The sequence below is a fragment of the Rhodnius prolixus genome, unplaced genomic scaffold, assembly GCF_049639745.1.
Source record: "Rhodnius prolixus isolate KJV_2025 unplaced genomic scaffold, Rpr scaffold_3, whole genome shotgun sequence".
Lineage (NCBI taxonomy): Eukaryota > Metazoa > Arthropoda > Insecta > Hemiptera > Reduviidae > Rhodnius > Rhodnius prolixus.
Genome location: NW_027411603.1, coordinates 9,944,014 through 9,961,917, shown reverse-complemented (window position 1 = coordinate 9,961,917; position 17,904 = coordinate 9,944,014). Strand labels below are relative to the sequence as shown.

General features: G+C 33.4%; 1 protein-coding gene across 13 annotated transcripts in view; it reads left to right on the top strand.

Moving 5' to 3' along the window:
- rhea (Talin_middle and talin-RS domain-containing protein rhea) overlaps window positions 1-17,904 on the top strand; it is a 99,038-nt gene that overhangs the window by 64,038 nt on the left and 17,096 nt on the right. For 12 of the 13 annotated variants that reach the window (XM_074124486.1, XM_074124483.1, XM_074124481.1 and 9 more), the window contains 17 exons: window positions 764-1,027; window positions 1,102-1,306; window positions 1,669-1,805; window positions 1,882-2,184; window positions 2,999-3,138; window positions 4,115-4,305; window positions 4,722-4,987; window positions 5,830-5,992; window positions 6,364-6,691; window positions 7,029-7,263; window positions 8,415-8,585; window positions 8,668-8,846; window positions 9,361-9,460; window positions 10,232-10,495; window positions 10,802-11,030; window positions 11,158-11,282; window positions 11,798-11,923. In XM_074124486.1, the coding sequence (XP_073980587.1) occupies window positions 764-1,027; window positions 1,102-1,306; window positions 1,669-1,805; window positions 1,882-2,184; window positions 2,999-3,138; window positions 4,115-4,305; window positions 4,722-4,987; window positions 5,830-5,992; window positions 6,364-6,691; window positions 7,029-7,263; window positions 8,415-8,585; window positions 8,668-8,846; window positions 9,361-9,460; window positions 10,232-10,495; window positions 10,802-11,030; window positions 11,158-11,282; window positions 11,798-11,923 (3,426 nt within the window). Of the gene's footprint in view, window positions 1-763; window positions 1,028-1,101; window positions 1,307-1,668; window positions 1,806-1,881; window positions 2,185-2,998; window positions 3,139-4,114; window positions 4,306-4,721; window positions 4,988-5,829; window positions 5,993-6,363; window positions 6,692-7,028; window positions 7,264-8,414; window positions 8,586-8,667; window positions 8,847-9,360; window positions 9,461-10,231; window positions 10,496-10,801; window positions 11,031-11,157; window positions 11,283-11,797; window positions 11,924-16,490; window positions 17,117-17,904 lie in introns of those variants that run through there. The other variant, XM_074124493.1, reaches the window with a different exon arrangement.

Below are 17,904 nucleotides of genomic sequence, written 5' to 3'. Positions count from 1 at the left end.
TTCATATTTTCTTTCTAATAAAAATTAATCAGCAAAGGTAAATTTTACGCCATTTCTGAGGTAGGTGTCATCCCTCCGTCATGGAAAATCACTTCCTGATGATTGGTTGCAACCCTCTTCATATGTGCCAATGATGGTATCCAGTAAGGAACAACCAATCCCTTGCACCAAAACACCCTTCGCTCTAAACCTCCTAGGATGTTTCCCCATCCCACCTGTTAATGCCATGCTAATTACATTTTCCTTATTTGCTAAAACAACCTAATGAATGCGGTATATTTGATTCATAATCCTATAGGTTGAGATTTTTACATTCAACAAACTTAATTTTCATTATTAAGGGCTCACAATTGGATAATAATAATAATTTTTTGGAGGCTTGTGTTACCCGAATCCCAACTATTTGTGCTGGTGTTTGATCAGAAACTGATTTAAATTCTCAATTCCTTTCGAGTTGTTAGAGTAAAGGCGACGTCTGAATTCTTAATTTAGGCGCTGAAAGCTCTAGAGAGCTTGATTTTTGCAGGTCTTATATAAAACAGTTCTGAGCTCCAAAACTTTGGTCTGTCTTTGTTTAAAAATTGGTTTTTATTTTTTATTAGATCATTGTTAGAAATAATTTGGCTACCAAGCTCTCGTATACTTAGATTATTTTTGTCACAGTATTTTACTCAAACTATGTAATCAGTTTTGAAATATACTAGTCCATTCCTATTTGCAATTGAATTTTCATTGCTAAAAATTTTTTTTTTTTTTTTAACAGCCTGCAAGTCGTTTGGTCACATCAGCGCGTTCAATACTACCTACGGTAACCGATCAGCCTACATCGCTCCAGTTGAACAACACGAGTAAGTCATTGGGTGTAGCTGTAGCAGAATTACGTTCTTGTGCAGCAAGAGCACGTGACGCCTGTGGTCCTGCATTCGAACTGCAGGCGGCTAGTGAAACTGTCAAGGAGATTCGCGAAGAAGTCAGAGAAATGGCGTCACTGCCTCCTTCTAGGCTTAGTCTGCTCCCTGGAGAAACAGTAAGCGTAGCAGTTTTAAGTTTTCCTCGCTTAAAACTACTAAGATAATATTAAGCATAATTTCTTATTTACAGACAGAATCTGCGTGTCGAGATTTGAACAATGCTGGTAAAAGTGTAGCTCACTGTGTATCTTCACTAGTGAAAGCAGCTTCTCAAGGAGATGAATCTTATACAGCCAGTTCTGCCACAGAAACAGCAACATCATTGCGCAATCTTGCAGGTGCAGCCAGAGCCGTTTCCGCCACTGTGTCAAGACAGGCTCCACTTGATGCTACCAGTAAGTTTTCTGCTGATTTTTTCTTTCTCTTCGTACTTGGACATGTTGTAGTCGTGCAGATTTCTATTTTTATTTTTGAAGTGGCAATTCACAGAATCGACTTTTTTGTTGTTTTTTTATAAATCCATTCCGACTATTATCTTTAAAATTACTTTACTCAATTGCATTGACGTAGATTTATAACTTTTATTTTAAAAATTTAAAAAAAAAAAAATCATATATTCTTGGTGATGACAGGGGAGATTCATTCTTCTCTTTAGATACTTGGGAACAGTAAAAATGCTAATCTTTATTAAATTTGTTTTTTAATTACTATTTGTTTAATAATTTTTATTCATCTGCTAAATTTGACTGATTTTAAGGCAATACGAGCCAGCTGTTTGAAAGTTGCGAGGAAGTAATTAGTAGATCGTACGCAGTTATAGAGGATGCTAAAAGAACTCTTAGAGAACCTGAACATACAGACTCTTTGCAGAGAGCTGCTAGCCGCGTGTCTCAGGTACTTAATGCATAATAAATATAAGCTTATACTCAATAGATGTATTAATTTCTTATCAAATGATTTCTATTATCAGGCATTAAGTGATTGCGTGAGGTGCGTTCCCGGACAACGTGATGTTGACGAAGCCATCGCGCATATGGAGACGCAATTATCACAACTAATAGATCATATCCATATGGGTACTGATAGACCACAACGGCCGTTTGCTGAACTTCAAACAGAAATAGCTGAAAGAGCTGAACGAGTAAATAGCGTGGCGACTGATGTAACTACCAGTGTTCAAGCTCCAGTGAAATTGGCATCTTGGGCACGAAGGCTGGATGGGGCAGTTACTGGTTTGGTTACCACCGGTGTGGACGTGGCTCGGCAGACGAAGGTAGAGTATTCTTCAGTTTTAAAATGAAAATGCAGGTAGTTAATGCAGTGTGGCTTTAAATTTTTAATGAAAAGGTTATTAATCGCATATATGTATCCTCGGCGCTACATGTCACTTCGGATTCAGGCCTCTAAGAGAAGTATTCTTCAACCTCCTCGACGGCACGTCCTGCTTTGATGCACTTTGGCTACCTGATCAGGCATCCAGTCTTATCGAGACTGTATGGCTAGAAATGAAATCCTTGGCATCCTATGAATTTGTTCCGTCCATCGTAATCTATTTGGATGATTTCAACTATTTCAGGATCTTATACATTTCTTATAGCTCTCATTTTCTCAATGCCATTTTCCCTCACCGGTAAATACTTTTTAAATTTTTCGTTCTAAAACTTGATTCTATTCAGCTTTCTAGAGCAACCAGCATGTCGAATAAAATGTCAGAACTGGTCTGATCAAATTTTAAGCGTGGCTGTTTCTTACGGTACCTGATTATGCCTTAGTAGCTTATTTTGCTGCTAAAATAGTTCTTTCTATAGAGAAGTTATTATCAGAATCTCCATGCATACCAAAATATACATTTTGTTTACTTGAAATAAGGGTATATTCGGCCGTATATTTAGTTTTATTTTCATTGATTTTCAGCTCTACAACTTTAGCGGACGTTTGTAATGCGTCGAAATCTTCTCTTAGGTCGGCGTGTGGTCTGAATGTGATGTTGATAACATTCGCGCAGGCCAGGCCTTCTTTATTAATTTTGTGTACAGTTGTTTGAATATCGGATAACCTATCAAAGTTGTATTACAATTATTTTGCAGGATAATGAAGTACAAAACAAGATGGTGATATCTCTAAAGAATGTGACGGTAGTCTCTTCACGATTATTGACTACAGCAAAATCAGTTTCTGTGGATCCCAGTTCTCCTAATGCACATAACAGACTTACTGCTGCAGCGAGGTATATCTTACCCAATATTTTTCAATAAGTACTGGAAATCGTGTCCAAAAAAAAAAAAAAAAATATATTTAAAACAAACTCGACGTAAACAGTTTCTACAGGTGTGAACATTCACAAGACATTCTCCTAACGAATTTAACTTTTGAAACTCGTATATCACAGCTACTCCAAAACCTCTTATATTACGACCAAGTTTAAATAAAAGCTTTCGACGACCGCCTAGAGTTTTACAGAAACTTAAACCAACTATCGAATTTGCAATTTACTTATTGCGGATTTCAGTTTTTTAAGTTAAGGTGATCACAACACTCACATGTGCACATAACCGATATTAAAAACACTAGTACGCAGGAGATCCTAAAATTTTATTTTCCAGTAAAAAGTATATTTTTATTTTTAATAATTAATAGAATTAAAAACTATTTTCTAAGTGCTACTGTGCGGAAAAAAATATTATTCCTACATTCTGAACTCAAATAAAGTAACTCCTTATTGTGGAGTGAACAGGAGTGCTTGGCGTCTCGGTGTGCATATCATTTTAACAACATTTATATCCACTAAAATTTCAATTAAGGATAAATCTTCGCGATTTTTTTTGTTTTGTTTATGAGCTAGTGTTGTGAATAGATGCCATTTTAAGCGAGATACATTTCAGTAGTTTAAGGTATGTTTAAAGCACTCGTCAGGATTATTATTTAAATTTTTCGTTTCAGTCTAGTCAATATAATTAAACCCTTAATATTTATTCAAAATATTAGCAACATTTAGCAACTGGGTATTACCCTATTAATAATGAGATTTGCATGTATCCTTTAAAGACAATCGCCTACTAACCTACCTTCAAGTCTGACAAATTTAGGCTACAATCAACGCATAAAAATAAATATGTTTCTAAATGAGTATATCAAGTACTGCCTAGAGAGAAGGTGGAATTGTCTATTTTAATGTAGCAGTGTTTTTTTCTTTCTTATTACAGAGCAGTTACGGAGAGCATTAACAATCTGGTAGACGTGTGTACCTCTGCAGCACCAGGGCAGAAAGATTGCGACAATACAATCAGAAGTATTGAAAGTATGCGGCCTTTATTAGATCAACTTTCTCAACCAGTGAATAGTTACACGTATTTTGAATGTTTGGATAAAGTCACCGATAGCAGCAAAGCTTTAGGTTAATATTAATGTTGCACATTAGATTTAAGACAATATCAGAATAGTCGTCCCTCAGAGCCAGCTTCGTTTACTTTTATTGTCGATTGTAATTATGTTCTTCCGTTTTAAGTAACTAGTATATCCAGACTGTACATTAATTGGCCTAGAACTATTAAAAAATCATAGGTTCATCTCAGGCTATAAATAATCAAATAACGACGAATGAACTGACACAATTTCGAAACAGAACTAGACAAACTGAGAAAGGTATTACTCTTAGATATTGTGCAGTAATATCCATTCCCCCCTTCCTCAGTGTTAATGGTTCTTAAAAGTAACAGATTTGAAATTTGTTGTGAGTGCAATCTGGCCATAGGAACACAAATATGTGTAGTGGTTGTTTTAATGTATTTACTTTTCCTTTTTTTTTTTTAGGTAACGGCATGACAGGTATCGCTAACCATGCACGTTCTTCGCAGTATGAACAGTTTGGAGAGAGTGTACGTTCCGTTGGACGATCAGTTTGTAGTTTAGTAGAAGCAGCTGCACAAGCGGCTTATTTAGTTGGAGTGGCTCAACCTGGAAGTAAAGCGGGCACTGCCGGACTTGTAGATCAATCACTTTTCTGCCGTGCACTTAATGATATCACTGCCGCATGTAGCGTACTCTGCGATAGCAGTGTTGCACCCGGAAGAACTGAGGTAAAATTTTTGTCTACATCTGAAGTCAATGGCACTTGTTCAGTGCAATGTCAACCTCGGGAAAATGTCCTCTCGTATATAGATCACTCATTTTTCCGTTTAGGTTAAGAAACTAATTTTCGACTTTGCTGAATCTCTATTCCAAATAAGGGAATTTCCCATTTTTCCTTTTCTTCCAAGAAACTTCTTACCTCTTATTTTTCAGTGAAAGACAGTTAGTCCGTAACAGAAAGAACAATACTACCAGGACTGGAAAGACCTCTAACTTAGGTAGGAACCGATTATTGTGGTGATAGTTTTCTTATAACGCGCGGTAGGTTCAGAAAATACATTAGGGCGGAATTATTTAACCCGTAACCTCTGTGCAAGCTGTGTAATGACGTGGAGGGTACGGCTTTTCTCATCCTGTTTGATTGCGTACCACTCGCGAGGTGGCGATATGAGATTTTTGTCTCTCCACTGCCAGAGATCATATCGCAACAAAATTAGTGGGCAAGATCCTGGATCTTGTAAGAAGGGAAGGATTCTCGTACTAGATCACCTGGAGAATGGTACAATGAGCTCCATGGCTGCGGTGCCATGGAAACTCGCCCCTTGTCAATAATGATAATAATGACTGAAAACACTGATCGAAGGCATTGAAGCGGCTTGGGGCGCCATATCCATAATAATTTACCTAAGGAGGAGATGCGCCAATGACTTAAAAAACGAATAAATAAAAATTTAAAAATCGTCGAAGTTCTATTATTAGGTTTATTATCCAGAATGCTATTGTCCTAAAAATTATACGTCATTGAAGAAGCAGTTTCAAAGAACATCAAAGATGAAATCTATATTTTCAGGTAATGGGTGCTGCAAAAGAAATAGCTAAACATACAAGTGCATTGTGCAATGCATGCCGAGTGGCAAGTTGCAATACAACAAATACGGTAGCTAAAAGGCAGTTTGTACAGAGTGCTAAAGATGTTGCTAATTCCACAGCAAATCTAGTCAAAGAAATAAAAGGTAAATTACATTAATTAAGACATTGGTGTTACCAGTTGGCTAATATATCAGCATTGATATCATTTATCATAGGCTTGCATGACAAGTATCGGATTTACTTACATCTTCAAACATTTGTTCAGTTGGTTCTTGGAGAAAATTTGACTTTCATTTACAAAGTATCTTTATTGGTAATAATAACTTCGTAAGCGAATTTCAAATTGTCTTCAGAACTTGAAAAATCAATGTCTGAAGATAACGAAAATCCTAAAGAAAAAATAATCAGCTTTTATTGTGTTTTTAAACATTATTTCTGAGAATTTCCAGGTTTGTACGTTTCTAGAATTATGTCTAGCATATCTATTTTCTTCTTTTTTTTTTTTTTTTTACAGCTTTGGACATGGACAATGAATACCGGGAAGACAAAAGACGCAACTGTGCGGCTGCTTGTCGACCTGTACTGGACGCTGTAGAATCTCTCGTACAATATGCTTCGTCAAGAGAATTTTCCGGAGAAAGAGCTGTTATGTCACCAGCAGCAAGAGTTGCACAGGCTCCAATAGTAGATGCAGCTGGTGAAATCGTAAGAGCGGCTGCCGATATGGTGAGAGCAGCTAAATCATTGGTTGTAACGCCAAAAGATCCTCCTACATGGTTAAACATGGCGGATAATTCAAAACGAGTATCAGATTCGATAAAGAGACTGGTGGCAGCAATAAGGTACGAGAAAATATGTTTAATATTAATATTTCTAAGTTAATGTTAGAATCTTAATACGTACGGGAAAAGAACTTTGAAAATTTTGGTATCTTTAAAACTAGCGATTGCCTCCCCGCATTTTTTTTCTCTTCACTGGTGGTCATTTGTAATAAAGTGATAAATATCTTCAAAAATACTTTTTTTCTAAATATTTAGTGCTTTTATAATCTCTTTATAGTCTAGAAATAAGAAAAAGTCTTGCGAAACTTTTATCTGTAAAAACTCATTCCTAATATTTAGCGCGGTTGTACTTTATCTTGAATCCATTGAGAAAATATTTGAAATCAAAATATTGCAGAGATAGTGCACCTGGCCAGGAACAATGTGAACAAGCCATAGAAATCATAACCGAACAGATAAGGCAATTGGATCAAGCATGCTTAGTAGCTGTCTCAACCGGCTTAGCTCAGCACAAAGCTATGCATTTGAGAGGATATACGGACAATGTACAAGCAGCGTTGGCCGAAATGACCGAATGCATTGAACCACTTCGTTTGGCTGCCAAAGGGGAGACAGAAAATATTGGACATACCGTAAGTTACTTTTAAAAAATTTCGAACTTTATTAGAGGCAATTTGTCCATCAATCAGAATTTCTTAAATCTATGATTGCTAGAAATGCCACAAAAACAATACTTCTGGAACTAAGCTATAAAAACTTATTTTTCGTATTCACATAGCAAAAACCATGTATTTTGAATACCTTATTTCGAAAATTTTGTCTCGCGTCACAAACACAATATTTTCCTCTCTAATAGTGTGAATATGAAAAAAAGAAAAGAAAGGAAAGAAATTATGAACGGTCTCACAAACAACTCTTTCTTAATGCAATTTGTTAACTAAATTTTTTCAAACAACTAGTTCCAAAAATATAGTTGACTTCAGTATTACTACAATGTTCATCCTAGGTAAAGTGATACTGTTAAAGGAAGCGTAAAGTTTTAAAAATTCCTATTTGAAATACAATGTTTTCTATGGATGGTATTTCAACATTCCCTGAGAAAACATTTTAAACCTAAGCCTAACATAATTTTAAATGAAACCATTTGGTGATAGTCTAGAAAATTAAAGAAAACTGATAAAGGCGAGTTAATATTTTTTCAATTCGTTATTTTAATTAGACATTTCATACTCTGAAATATTGTTCAAGTTTCATAACTGTTCAATAAAAGAGTGGAGCTTAACTTTACCCCCGCTATGATTTGTTTGTTTTATATCATCTAGCAAGGTGCTATGATAGCCGAGTGGTTAGAGGGACGAGGCCCGCAAAGCTAATATTTTTTGCAGTACTGGGTTCGATTTCCGGTTAGGCCTTGGATTTCAATTAATGGTTATTTTAAGTATTTAGTAAAGTATGGTTGCTAATCGCCTCCGTCGTAAAGCCCGTTCGAAAAAGTGCATTCACTTTTTTAATATCTAGCATTTATTATCTGCGGACCTACCACATTTTCGTCAACTTTGAATTTTCCGCAATTTTTCGTTTTTGATTAATGATGATGTCACAACACACACACACAAATGCTACTAGTTTGTAAAAACCATTTTCTCGTTCTCTAGTTTCTTCAATACCGGATATTTCTAAAAAGACAAAAACTTTAAAATCCTCACGAATGCAATACTTTCCCTTAGTAGAGGTAAGAGGCAGTAAAATTAACTTCATTGCTAATTAATTTTCCATTATTTAGGTTAATCGACTGGTTGCATATGTGGAACCTTTAGTTTCTTCGATAATTGCTGTTGCTTCTAACATGGCCCACTCAAAGCAGCAAATGGTACTTTTAAACCAAGCAAAATCTGTGACTGAAGCTGTTTTACAATTTGTACATACAACTAAGGAGTGCCGGGGTAATCCAAAGGTAAAGTACATTTTTTATTTATGTGAATCTATTATATTAGTGATATTTTTTATAGCAATGTAATATTTTTGTTTTTAATTAGGCTATCAAGTTACACGCAGAATTAGATGATTGTGCTGAAGGTTGTAAAGAAACAATGGAAGAACTGTCATCAAGTGTTGACCGTCTTTCTAGTGAAGAAGGTGTTGCTACTGTGAGAATGGTTGAAACAATAAACAGAGCCGTGTCTAAACTAAATGATATTACGGCTAACCGACACAGGTAAGAATTTTAACCCTCAAATTTTATTTATTGTACAACATGTTCCGGTTTTTCCTGGCCACTAGATTTGTGGATTTCATTTTAGTATCTTATTCCATCTTTTCCTATGTCTTTTCTAAACCATCCCTCCACGGACTTTAGTGCTTTTGTCTTTTTTCTTATTTTATTTACTTATAGGATGATAGTTATACATAACTATGCGCTAGCTAGAAAAAATGTTTAGTTGGAATAACTCTGAATTAAAGTTTGGGTAATGGTGGTCTCTTAATATCTATGATAAGTAAAGGAATTTTTGCTATTATAGTCACTAAGTATTTGTGTACATGTGTTTTCATTACTAAAAACTCATGAAATTAAGTAATTCATTTTAAAGTCAAAGCTGCACCCTGGGACCCAATACGAATATATTTCACCTGTTTGAAAAATATCTTTAAATAAATTCTTCCATTAGTTGACGTATGTTGATGTTATTTTACGTTTAAGGTTAACTGTTGTTTGATTTTATTCTTTCTAGATCTTCTTTGGTGTTATTGGAAGGAGGTGATGGATATGTTGATTATCAGACAAGAATGGTCAGCGAAGCCAAAGAAATAGCACGTATAGCGCAAGAAATGGTTAGTTTACGCAACATTTGGTGTATTAATTTACTTCCCCTGACTTTTATCCTTTACTTTTACTTGTAGATTGCTAAAAATTGAGTTTACACCGTCAGTATCCATTTTTTGTGATCTCTTGCGTCCGAAAAATCTGAAACATTTCAGCTGGGTCGGTCCCAAGTTGGATGTTCCAATTTGGCGTTCAAAATCTCTTGACCGCAATTACTACTTTGCTGAGTGGATATTCTCGAAAAAAGCTCTGATTTTCTTTAAACTTGTTATTCTAAATCAACTTGAAAAACGTAGATTTATGATTATAATTTGAAATTTATTCCCTTAAAAATTGAATTAAGGGAAGGGGCAGTGACATTTTAAGATCTACTTCGTTATAGTGTAATGTTATGCAACTTTTAATGAAATAACGAAGGCTGAATGTGGCTAGAATTCCAGGTTTAAATCAAATGGATGTAACCGCTTTACCGTACTGATTTTTTTACTTTTATGACATTTAGTCGAAAATAGCTCGCTCGATTTTCCTAAATTTCGTATTTATATTACATAAACGTAGACATATGAACAATTATATATGTTCTACGAAAATTCGTTATAGGGGAGTCTGGGGAACGATGGAGGTAAGCTCCTTCCGTGAAAGTGTGATTTCAATTTTATGTCAGGCTATTGATCTGAAGAGTCATTTTAATGAGAATGTAGTAAAAGAAAACTGTGAGAGTATGCATTTGATTTTTTGCAAAATTTTATTTTAATTCTCATAGTAAATTATTAATTTAGGCTATCAAACGTCAAGGAGGCCAACTGTCATCAGAATTGACTCAACATTATGTGAGATTGGCTACAGACTGTCAAGGTGCACGTGTTACTTCACATAATCCCGAAGTTGCAGGACGTATCACCACGGCTGTTGTATCACTTGGAGGTGCTGTTGTGACTGCCGTCACAGCTGCTGCGGAATGTCACGATACTGTTGATTCAAATGCAGTTGGTGATCTTTCTGTGAGGACATTGACAGATGCTGTCAAAGATGTATCTGCCGAGGTAAAGATATTTCGATTATGTGTGTGTGAGAGGATGTGTGAGTGTGCTTTAATTCAAGGCACTGCACTATCTAAAGTTATTGGCATCTGAAGCCTTTTCAGTGCATTGCCGAGCAGTGTTATCTCGTAGTATGTAGAGGCACATCTAAGAGTGAACCGTAGTACAGCTTCCTGGGAACAGAACATCTAAGGGTAGCATGACCCTCCCCATGATTCTTTTTATTATTTCAAGTTTTTTTCAAATAGTTAAGTGTGGTCAAGTGTGCCGTTGTGTTTTGAGTAATCATGTTTTTTAATCTGTCACCAGGTTTCTCAAGTGCTCTCAGCTCTTCAGGCAGGATCTCGAGGTACTCAAGCATGCATAAACGCTGCCAGTACGGTAAGCGGTATCATTGGCGATTTGGATACAACAATAATGTTTGCTACAGCAGGTACATTAAACGCTGAATCTGAAGGAGATACCTTCGCTGATCATCGTGAAAATATTTTGAAAACTGCTAAGGCCCTGGTTGAAGATACCAAAACTTTAGTAGCAGGTATTTATTGTAAAGTATATTTAATTGTAAATAACGCTAGTCGTATTTACTTTCTGATGTATTATTTGATCGTGTAATTTATTCAGTTATTTATAAACAAATATTTGTAAGTTTTCATTTGCCCTAGGTGCTGCGAGCTCGCAGGAACAATTAGCAGTTGCAGCTCAAAATGCTGTTTCTACAATTATTCAGTTAGCAGAGGTGGTGAAATTTGGTGCAGCTTCTTTAGGAAGCAACAATCCTGAAGCTCAGGTACTTGATGATACTTATTTAAATATTAATTATAACTTTAAAAAATGTGTTATCTACAGCTTTGTTAGTAAATGTTCAGAAGAATTTGTTGTTGTTATAGTAAATCTTGTTAGATATGAGAATTTAAAATTATATGGAGTATAGAATTTTAAAAGAAAAAGCTCTATTTTAAACGTAAAAGAATTCGAAAACTTTTTTCTATATAGTAGAACGAGTATGGCCTGTACTCTCCAATCATCAGCACATTTTTTTAATTCCAGTGAATTAATGGTATATAATTATGTTAAGTTTTATCAAAAAAGATGAGCTTTTCTGCCATGATCCCATCGTATCATTTATTTATAATAGTTCCATTATAAACTGATAATCAAATCTATAATCCCCAAGAAAAATTAATTATTGCCTTGAAGAGATGACGCGATAACTAGTAAATTAACTTAACGCTTGCAACTAATGCATAGTTTAAACATCTACTGCTTACTAGCTGCCAACAACCAAACTATGCTTTGCTGCAGGTGATGCTGATTAATGCTGTGAAAGATGTGGCCTCAGCATTGGGTGATCTAATACAAGCAACAAAGGCTGCATCTGGTAAATCCATCAATGATCCTACTATGAACACTCTTAAGGAATCGGCGAAGGTAAAATTCATCCTTCATCTAGCATTTTTTCATTTTAAATCTTTTAAAAGCTATCCATAATTCTTTCTTTTCCATTTTATTTGTCTTTCTATTTAATTACTAATACATTGCGTAATTACTAAAGATTTTACTAAAATGCAATTAATAAACTCTGTTTCTAACAATTCATTAAGAATCTTCTCATTTGAATAGTTTTGCTTTGCTATTATTTCTTGGGATATGGCTATTTTAAAAAAGTATTAAAATTAGTGTTTTTAATTGTTAAGAGGATATATATTAAATATCAAATTTTCTGATAAGTTTCAATAATTTTCTGTTGCCATAATCTGTAAATAATGTTTAGAAAATATTGTTTAAGATGAAATTAACGTTATTTCAATCTTCTTTTAATAAAATTATTTTTTAAAAAAAGCTACATTAGAACGAACACTGTCAGAATTTTTTTAAAATTTGCCATCTATCAATAGATAAGGAATTAAGCCTTAAACCATTATTAATTGGTATGAGGAGGGGTGAAACCATATACTGTTCAAAGGGTCCGTATAGGTTCCCTAGTGTTTGTTTTAATAACATGTGTTCCTATAAAAGTGTGTATGAATGTAAGTTGAAGAGCTAGTTTACGTTTAGGTTCGCAAAACCCGATTGGTAATCAACTGCCCAGCAGCAGGTTGAAATTGTGATTGAGACTTTTGGTATAACAGTTGTTAGGCTGGGTCACCTGTAGGGGCGCCTAATACTCTTGAAGAAATATTAGTTCACTTTACCTGCGGAGGTCAAGTTTATATGGCGCATGGACTTTGGGGTCGTTAGCTCCTTACAAAGCTAGTAAATACGTTTTTTAAAGTTATCAATATTATAAAAGTTTTCTATAATAAAGGACGCTGTTTTAAGAAAGCGTAACGTCTACCCAAAAACCCAATAAAAGCAATATTTTAGGGGAGAAAAAGCTTCAAATCCAAGTGGCAGATGGCTCTAAGATACGTTGCGTCCAAGTTTAAATGAAATCCTTGGCAGCCTGGAATAGTTCAATGAATTCGAATTAAAGCGCTCTTTCATTGGCCCTTTCTTGTACCGAAGCAAGTTTGCATTTCTAAAAGCAGATTCTACTATCTTAAGAGTGGGATTCTATTCTTAATTTAGGATAGGTATCAAGTTGCTGTTAATTTAGCGATTTGTGATTTCTAGAGTAAAGCATTTTTATGTAATTTAACTTAAGATTAAGTTAGTCAGAGAAGTGACGGATAAAGTAAAACAGACCGGTAAAAGTCGATCAAGACATTGTTGTTATAATCAAGGCATATAAAAAAAAAACTGTTGGTTCTTTCCTTAAAATTCATTAACCTTAAAAAAAAAATGCTATTTTTTGATTTGTTTAAATTGAGGTGGCCCCAATATTAAAGACAGAGTTTAATAATTTTTATCTGTATTAAAAAAATTATGCTCCTTCTTTAATTATAATATATATTTATATTTGTGTAATTTATCTATATCTTAGACTAACCATTTTTTGACGGAGTGTGGGATACCAACCAATCCAATCAGTCTCTCAGCGCACGTGTACACAACTTTCTATATAGCAAAATTAATTTTCTCCTTATTTCATCGATTTATTTTTCTTTTTTCTAGCTTTCGGTGTATTAATATTTTATTAAATTTTACAAATTAGACCTTCTGAAGTTTAGACCTTTTCTGTTTTTATTTATTTATTTTATATTTTGCTGTTTTGATTTTAATTTTAGTTATTCATTTTTGTTTATTATCTTTATAATGCATGGTACAGATTTTTTCCGCCAAAATTATTATATCTAATTTCTTTTTACTCTTTAATTTAACAAGAAAACATAGTATTGTATTTTTATTAGTTCTTGAAAAATAATATTTTACCTACGTTTGTTCAAGGGAGCATGCTTATGATGTAATTAATTTATTAGTAATTAACCCTTCGTGGACGCGAAAAATGTGTAATCCATTGACTAGTCGTTAAATTTCTATTATTGAAGTATTTTTTTTTTAGATTTTTTTATTGTCTCGTAACATAAATATAAAGATTATACTAAAACTTCTACCGAAATTCTTTTTAATTATATTGATCAATTTTCAATGATAGCCTAGAATACATAAGATAATTTCTTGCAAAAATTGTCCCAAAACCTGAAAAAACCTACATTTTTACATTATTTTTGAGAAGTTTATAAAAAAGTTTTATAAAAAATCCGTCGAAGATGGGATGAATCGAGATTCAATGTTAGCAAACTTAATTAACTTATTCGCAGTTCTTTAATTTTAATTAACTGCTGAGAATCTAAGAAGATCAACTAAAAATTAAGAAAGTAAGGCCGTCAATTCCAGATTAGTGATCTACTCATAGTTTTCACGAGGGCATCATTTCTTATCGGATCAATTCAATGGTTACTATGAGAATCAGTGTTGTTGGTTGAGCAAAAGTATTGTGGTTCTGCCCAAAAGAGCCTTCAGCTATTAAGTCAAATTTGTTTTCATACATAAATAAGCAAAAATTTTAAAGCATCCCACATTCAGAATTTCTTTTGATCTATCGAACTATCGTTACACACAAGCTGTCTCACAAAGGGTTGATTATCATTTATTTTCTTATTTAATGATTTAGATTTATGGTACTCTTAAGATTTCAGTTAATTTATTCGGTTGGCTGTTAATACAATAGCAGTCTTTGATTTGAAACTCCCTTGAACATGTGGAAGACTAAATAATAAAGTTGATGAGATGCTACTGCACTAAATAACCTTGATATCCAACTTTTTTGATTTAATGCACTTATTCCTCTAAGTTTCGACTGATATGGGCTATTTTCTACACAAAACAAGAGAATATACTGGAAAGATATTTTACATCGCTGCCCAAAAACCTCCAGTTGGGAAGGGGGGATTTTGACTAACTGTTTATTGATGCTAATTTCAGCTAATTCCTAAAATCCCCTTTTGCCTTTGGTCCCTAACGCTCCAAACTTGTTTGCGCATTCTTTTTGCAGCCAATCCCTCCTGAACATTTTCCTGCTCACTCATAACTATCGAATTTCCATATTAAAAACAAATTTCAATTATTCAGTTATTTTAAAAGTATTATATGTAGAAAAATATATATCATTTTGGTGTGTACCATGTAAATTATTTTTCAGTTAATTGTATTGCTTTTGTAGATAGATATATTCTTGAAAATTACAGTTTAGTCGAAACGTAGAGAAATAATTGCATCAAATTAAATAGAGGATACTTTAAAGTTTATTTATATAAGGAGCATCTCTTATCACCCAAATTCTCGGGCAATTAGCCTTCTATTCCGAAATAATTTATGTCACAAAAAATAGTTAGTACCGTTTTTTAATATTAAAAAAAACTGAATTACATTCAGAAATATAAATGGGTGATTGAAAGAAAGTAGTAATATTCAAATATTAAAACTTCAAAGTTCCATAGAACTTAGAAAATCACATGACATGCTTTCCTTAGTTTTCATTCAGTTCAAAATTTTTGAAAGTATATGAGAGTTAGAGGCTCACAAGCGAAAAAATATGATATTAAGGTTTGTCAGAAGAGTGACATAGCCAGGTTTTTCTTCTAAGTTTATCCAATAAAAGTTTTTTTAAAAAAAGAACTCCTTTAAAGGGCGACTGTTAGTATTAATTTTTGAGGAAAGTTTTGTTTGAGTTAGTTGAACTACAACTTTTTTAGATCTGTAGATCGCTACTCGAGTCGGGTGGCACCACTCACTCTACTGCTCTCCGATCAAATTGAGATATCTAAGAAATCTCAAAATCTGTCGGGTTTTAGGAAGGGTAATTTCTTCTCTAAGGCCCGACAAATTCCCAGCATCCTGATCTTGTTGAACGTCATCTCATTTTGTTAAGAGGTGTATCGGAGCCTTCTACATCTCCCAGCTGCAAATGCAAATACTGTCTCTTTCCAGTCGTAGTTTCTTCAGGTGTGCACAGCGCTAGTGTGCAGCTTACTCTGCCTATTTTTTTCAGACAAGACAAGGCTAAGAGCTCTTCTGGTTATAATTAACCAGACAGACGTGTGTGCATCTTGGAAGCTACTTCAGTGATTAGTTTTGGTGGTTTCCTTTTCTTTCTTTCTGGAGCTCCCTTGAAGAAGGGAGCTTCTTGTCCTGTCATTGAGTTCAATTTTTTCCCATTTAACTTGTTAGTTGATAGCATGTGAATTGAGCGCTTTAAAGACTTCCTAACTATCGATTATGATCAACTCCTGATTTCGTAAAAGTTGTTTTAGAGATATTTCCGAGGAGCACGTTGTTATGTTTATCATATACTTTAAAGTTCCTTCAAGTTAGAAGTAATTTCAGAATTGAAGAAAAGTTATGAATTTGATATTAATTGTGAACTCCAATAAGACAAAGTGGAAAAATTTTCCCAAGAGATTCTTTTTCTTTCAATCACTTACCCTTGGATCTGATTATTGTAAATATTATTCTTTTAATTTGTTTAAAAAAAAAAAATTAATTTAATTTTTAAAAAATCAATTTTTTGGGATTTTTATTATTCTGATTGGTTGGTTGGTCTTTCCCTAAACAGGACTCTGAATGGTCAGCCGCTTCACTCACTGAAGAAGAACTAATCAGACTTCTAATTCACAACAATTTAGAGCGACTCACGCTAGGGAATATTGACACAATTAATGACGAATCATTACGCATAAACTAAGAATTAAAGATAAAAAAAGGACACAATTTCCCTTGGCTTTATTAATTTTTGTTCACTCACCAATAAGTTGAATTTAGCTTTGCCCCCAATATACTATTATACAATTATCTCTTGTATTTTCTTTTAAAAAATTATATAATTTATGAATAAAAAAAAACGATGTTTTTCCTTAGAAAACTTGAAAAACACATCTTTCAAAATAAAATAATCCTCTCAAAACTAAGGTGCACTTTTAAAAGCCTTAGTCGAACCATTTCCCTGGTCCATTGCCTTGGAATTTATTTAAGAAAAAGAATTTGGCAGTGAAATATATATTTCCTGTCTATTTTCTTCGACTTCAAAACGTAATTGTAAGTAAAGCCCTTATGGAAAAATTCACTTCTGTAATCTACCCTTATGTTAAAAATACCATTTTTTTATATATATATATACATATATTTAAAGTTACTAAAATACACATGCATAAAAGTTTGAAAGGAGGAAATTATTCCTGGTATGTATTCATTTAAATAAGGGTCTCATTTGCAAAATGATTTGTAATGAATTTATATTAACAAACTGACACAAAAATTTAACACTAATAAATGTTTAATTTGTTTTTACTCAATTAAGTGCTGGAATGAAATTAGTTTAAAATAACGCTTTGCAAAATTTAACTTAATGTAAAAAATAATTAAGACAATTCATTTATCTAGTTAACTTAGAAAAAAGCTTTACTATTTTTTAAGCAAATATTTTTTCGAAAAATAATCGACTTCTCTCTTTCGCCATAATAGGTAGGTTATGTAAATATGATTGTAACCTAACACAGTTCGTACCTGAAACAATAATCTTCCCTAGTCATTTCATGAATTAACAGTTTAGTTTCTATAGGTACAAATTCAATTTGAAATTCTGAAAGTACTCGGTGATGAAAGGAAGTAATAAATTACTTTCAATCAATTTTTATTGCGAGTTAAATTTTTTCATTAAACTAATATGATCAACTCTACTTTAAAGTAATAAAAACTTAAAAAATGCACGGCTATTTAACTTTTAAAAGCATAGTGACTTCTCTTTAATTCTGCTGTTTAAACTATTGATATTTTCACAAGAAGCCTGCACGAAATTAATCTAACCACAGGGTGGTAGTATGACAGTGAAGTACCTTAAAAAAGTTGAAAGAAGTATATTTTTTATGTAGTTATTATTTTTCTTTATCAAAAACACCAGAGCTACAATAAAATATTGCAACTAACGATGAAATATTAAGTATCGAATTTATATTATTTTTCGCCAAAAATTA